The sequence below is a fragment of the Camelina sativa genome, chromosome 19, assembly GCF_000633955.1.
Source record: "Camelina sativa cultivar DH55 chromosome 19, Cs, whole genome shotgun sequence".
In the NCBI taxonomy this organism is placed as follows: Eukaryota; Viridiplantae; Streptophyta; class Magnoliopsida; order Brassicales; family Brassicaceae; genus Camelina; species Camelina sativa.
The window spans coordinates 7,960,278-7,965,607 of NC_025703.1; the positions used below are offsets into that span (position 1 = coordinate 7,960,278).

At 38.7% G+C, this 5,330-nt stretch overlaps 1 protein-coding gene across 1 annotated transcript in view; it reads left to right on the forward strand.

The window, feature by feature from the left end:
* LOC104765473 (ABC transporter G family member 29-like) overlaps nt 1–5,316 on the forward strand; it is a 7,806-nt gene extending 2,490 nt beyond the window's left edge. Inside the window, exons 7-19 of the mRNA XM_010489188.2 lie at nt 571–872; nt 1,114–1,712; nt 1,797–1,957; nt 2,056–2,165; nt 2,268–2,421; nt 2,631–2,797; nt 2,874–3,206; nt 3,291–3,665; nt 3,753–3,886; nt 3,962–4,189; nt 4,277–4,448; nt 4,541–4,795; nt 4,894–5,316. Of these exons, the coding sequence (XP_010487490.1) occupies nt 571–872; nt 1,114–1,712; nt 1,797–1,957; nt 2,056–2,165; nt 2,268–2,421; nt 2,631–2,797; nt 2,874–3,206; nt 3,291–3,665; nt 3,753–3,886; nt 3,962–4,189; nt 4,277–4,448; nt 4,541–4,795; nt 4,894–5,166 (3,263 nt within the window). The 3' untranslated portion in view covers nt 5,167–5,316. The remainder of the gene's footprint in view (nt 1–570; nt 873–1,113; nt 1,713–1,796; nt 1,958–2,055; nt 2,166–2,267; nt 2,422–2,630; nt 2,798–2,873; nt 3,207–3,290; nt 3,666–3,752; nt 3,887–3,961; nt 4,190–4,276; nt 4,449–4,540; nt 4,796–4,893) is intronic.

Here is a 5,330-nt window from a genome sequence, read left to right on the forward strand (position 1 = left end):
AAAATAGCAGCTACAAAATGTATGGGTTAAAGAGATTAATTAAGTATGAGTTTTTGTGAAATGATATGATATTTGTTTTTGCCAAAATATCTTTGATCCACTAACAAATAGAGATATATTTTTAAAAGATAGATGCATGCATTGAAAATAATCAGAGATAGAAAGTCTTTCCATCTAAAAATTCCAACTCACGCCATTAGTGGATACACACACATTCACCTACTCCCAAGTCTCAACTTTTCACCTAAAAGTCATTTGACTCTTCATTTTTGACTCAACAACCCCAATAGTAAACATTTTAGTCTAATTTGGTTTGACAAATTGGGGTAACTATTGGATATTTTTTTTGTTTTTTTTTAATTCTTCAGATATTAGGACTTGACATATGCAAAGATACGGTGGTCGGAGATGAGATGGTTAGAGGAATCTCTGGTGGTCAAAAGAAAAGAGTCACAACAGGTTCCCTTTAACTTTCTATGTTCTTCAACTACTCCCATATCCATGTTAACTCCATGAGCCGCAAGTCACACGATTACAACTTCTTTTCTTTTCCTTAAAAAAACAAAACAGGAGAGATGATAGTGGGACCAACAAAGACATTGTTCATGGACGAGATATCGACAGGTCTTGACAGTTCAACAACGTACCAAATAGTGAAATGCCTTCAAGAGGTTGTTCGGTTCACGGACGCAACGGTTCTCATGTCCTTATTACAACCAGCTCCTGAAACGTTCGAACTTTTCGATGATATCATTCTATTGTCAGAGGGCCAAATCGTGTACCAAGGTCCACGTGATCATGTTCTTGCCTTCTTCGAGACTTGCGGTTTCAAGTGTCCTGACCGCAAAGGCACTGCAGATTTCTTGCAAGAGGTCTATATCTTATTTTATTTTGTTCATCCTAACAAAAAAATTGTTACTTAACCTAGAATTAATAGTGAACTTTTTACTTAACTAGGTGATGCACAATTTATAAGATTAATTTTTACATTTGTGGTTTTATTTTTTATAATTCTCATATTATTACATCTATATGGGCGTTTACCAAAATGACCCTAATTTTAATCATTATTATAGAAGAAAATATATCTGATCCACTTGCGTTGGTAAACAGGTAACTTCAAGGAAAGACCAAGAACAGTATTGGGCAGACACGACGAAACCATACAGTTACATTCCAGTCTCGGAATTCTCCAAACGGTTCAGAACCTTCCATGTCGGAGCCAATCTTGAAAAAGAACTGTCCGTCCCTTACGACAGATTCAAATCACACCCTGCTTCTCTCGTCTTTAGCAAACACTCTGTTCCCAAATCTCAACTCTTCAAGATCTGTTGGGACAGAGAACTGCTTCTCATGAAACGTAACTCTTTCTTCTACGTTACTAAGACCGTTCAGATTATTATTGTGGCCTTGATTGCGTCTACAGTGTACCTGAGGACGGAGATGGGGACAAAGAACGAGAGTGATGGAGCCGTCTACATCGGTGCGTTGATGTTCTCCATGATCGTCAACTTGTTTAATGGATTCGCGGAGCTTGCTTTGATGATTCAAAGACTTCCCGTGTTCTACAAGCAACGAGACCTTTTGTTTCACCCTCCTTGGACCTTCACTCTCCCAACAGTTATCCTAGGGATTCCTATCTCCATCTTTGAATCCGTTGTTTGGGTTTCCATTACGTATTACTTGATCGGATTTTCTCCAGAACTCAGCAGGTGAAGATGGTTCTTGAACCCGCAACAAGTTACATTGTCAACTTAAACAAGTTACACTATCAACTTAATTTCTGTTGTTTTCAGGTTCTTGAAGCATTTGTTGGTGATATTTCTGACACAGCAGATGGCTGGTTCTATATTTCGATTCAGTGCGGCAGTTTGCAGATCGATGATTCTTGCTAATACTGGAGGAGCTCTAGTTGTTATGCTCCTCTTCTTGCTTGGAGGGTTCGTTGTTCCTAAAGGTTATATTACATACATACCTTATACCTTCAAAAAAACAGTAACATGCAAACTGATTTCTAAAAATATGCAGTTCTTATGTTTTGATGGTGGTTAACAGGTGACCTTCCTATATGGTGGAAATGGGCTTACTGGGTTTCACCAATGGCTTACACTTACGACGCTTTAACTGTAAATGAAATGTTGGCTCCTAGATGGATGAATCAACCGGTAAACTCTCCAACCTATCTTTCTGCCATTCTCTTATATAACTTCTTCATTTTTAATTACTCTAATGATTAATCAGGAAACTCCCTTTTACTTTCCTTACAGTCTTCTGATAACTCAACGACGCTAGGGTTGGCTGTTCTTGAGATATTCGATATTTTCGCTGATCCAAACTGGTATTGGATCGGGGTAGGAGTCATTCTCATGTTTGTGGTTCTCTTCAACATCCTTGTTACCTTCGCTCTGGCATATCTAAACCGTAAGTACACTTATATCGATTGATTATTTTGATCATAATGATCTATTAGAATCACATATCTACAATAACCTGAGACCTAAATATAATACATAACAAACATGGGAAAATTCACTCATAGCTTATTAAATTGGTTATGGTATGGAAACACATGAATGTGACATTTCTTTTCGTTTCTTCCTACCCTGACATTACGTTTATTGGTACGCTAGCACTTGACAAACCACAAGCAGCCATTTCAAAAGAAAATGCAGAAGAAAACGGAGCAGAGAATGGCTCAAAGAGTAACAACGTTTATGCGAAAAGAGGAATGGTTCTACCTTTTACCCCTCTCACAATGTCTTTTGATAATGTCAACTACTACGTCGACATGCCTAAGGTAACACCAAATCCAAAAGACTAAAGTGAGTGTGTTTACACAAAAACATAATGATATAAAACCCCTAAAAAAACAGGAAATGAAGGAACAAGGAGTTTCCAAGGATAAGCTTCAGCTGCTAAGGGAAGTGACAGGGGTCTTTAGGCCAGGGGTATTAACAGCTTTGATGGGAGTAAGTGGAGCTGGTAAGACAACTTTAATGGATGTTTTGGCAGGCCGTAAAACTGGTGGATACATCGAAGGAGACATCAGAATCTCCGGTTTCCCTAAAAGACAAGAAACCTTTGCAAGAATCTCTGGTTATTGTGAACAGAACGATATCCACTCACCGCAAGTCACTGTGAAAGAGTCTCTCATCTACTCTGCTTTCCTTCGTCTCCCAAAAGAAGTCACTAAAGATGAGAAATTAGTAATTACTTCTTCTTTTAAACTTCACACATCATTTGAGATATATCTCAAGCCAAAGGCTTAACACATAAGCGGACTTTTGTAGAGATTTGTGGATGAAGTGATGGATCTAGTAGAGCTAGAGAGTCTCAAAGATGCGATTGTGGGGCTTCCAGGGATCACAGGGTTATCAACAGAACAGAGGAAGAGACTGACAATTGCAGTGGAACTAGTGGCGAATCCATCCATAATCTTCATGGATGAGCCTACTTCTGGTCTTGACGCTAGGGCTGCAGCGATTGTGATGAGGACAGTGAGGAACACAGTTGACACAGGAAGAACTGTGGTCTGCACAATCCACCAACCTAGCATTGATATCTTTGAAGCTTTTGATGAACTTCTTCTTATGAAGAGAGGAGGACAAGTCATATATGCTGGTCCTTTAGGTCAAAACTCCCACAAGATTATTGAATATTTTCAGGTCAGATTCTACATTTTTAATTTGATAAGACTTTGATATTAAACTGTTAAGAACTTTCCTGATCAGTACTCTTTTGAGAAACCGCAGGCGATTCATGGAGTTCCAAAAATCAAAGAGAAGTATAATCCGGCGACATGGATGCTAGAAGTGAGCTCAATGGCTGCAGAAGCAAAACTTGAGATAGATTTTGCTGAGCATTACAATACATCATCCTTATATCAGTAAGTCAAACCTAATATTTAAAGCTAAGGTCATTTCCAATATTTTATACTCAATTAGAGTTGTTCTTGGTGTAGACAAAACAAGAATCTTGTAAAGGAACTAAGCACACCACCACAAGGAGCAAGTGATCTCTATTTCTCTACGCAGTTTTCACAATCATCTTTAGGACAATTCAAATCTTGTCTGTGGAAGCAGTGGATAACTTATTGGAGAACTCCTGATTACAATCTAGCAAGATTTTTCTTTACATTGGTCTCAGCTCTAATGATCGGATCAATTTTTTGGAAAGTTGGCACAAAAAGGTTTGTGATCAGTGACTTGAATGAATCAATCTAGTATCAGGGTTTCATACTTACATTGACTCTATACTATTTTGTTTTCACAAACAGGGACAATGCAAATGATCTTACAAAGGTTATTGGAGCAATGTACGCTGCAGTTTTATTCGTGGGAATAAATAATTCTTCATCTGTCCAACCGCTAATAGCAGTGGAGCGAACTGTATTCTATAGAGAAAGAGCTGCTGAAATGTACTCTGCTTTACCATATGCCCTAGCACAGGTGAGATTAAACTTGAACCGTTTTAGGTATACTTGTTTAACAAGAAATCTTGATGAGTGGTAGAGTAGTCTCTAACTAAAGCTTGGTTTCAGGTGGTATGTGAAATACCGTATGTGCTGCTCCAAACTACATATTATACACTAATTATATACGCAATGCTCTGTTTCGAATGGAAACTCGCCAAATTCTTTTGGTTTTTCTTCGTTTCATTCTTCTCCTTCCTCTACTTCACATACTATGGGATGATGACAGTTGCCCTCACTCCGAACCAGCAAGTCGCAGCCGTTTTTGCCGGAGCTTTCTACGGGCTTTTCAACCTATTTTCTGGTTTTGTTATCCCTAGACCGGTTAGTTTCGGTTACGTTTGTGGCAAGAAAGCTCAAGCCCTAAGGGCTTTTTTTAAAAAAAAAATCGATCATATAAGCTGATTTATTTTATTCTGCAGAGAATCCCGAAATGGTGGGTATGGTATTACTGGATCTGTCCAGTAGCTTGGACTGTGTACGGTTTGATTGTCTCGCAGTACGGTGACGTGGAGGATACGATTAAAGTTCCGGGTATGACAACTGATCCGACGATAAAGTGGTACATTGAAAACAACTATGGATACGACGCAGATTTCATGGTCCCGGTTGCTACCGTGTTAGTTGGCTTCGCTCTGTTTTTTGCCTTTATGTTTGCTTTCGGCATAAGAACGCTCAATTTCCAAGAACGGTAGAGTGTAGTAGTCGCCGGACAGGTTTGGCGTGAAGGAAAAAAAAAAAGGAAGCTAGTAAAAAATAGGGTTTTTGGATATGCCATATAATAGTTTGTGATTGATGCTTTATTGATTGTAAAGTGTACAATATATGTAACACAATAGAATCTGGGGGGGGGGGGGGG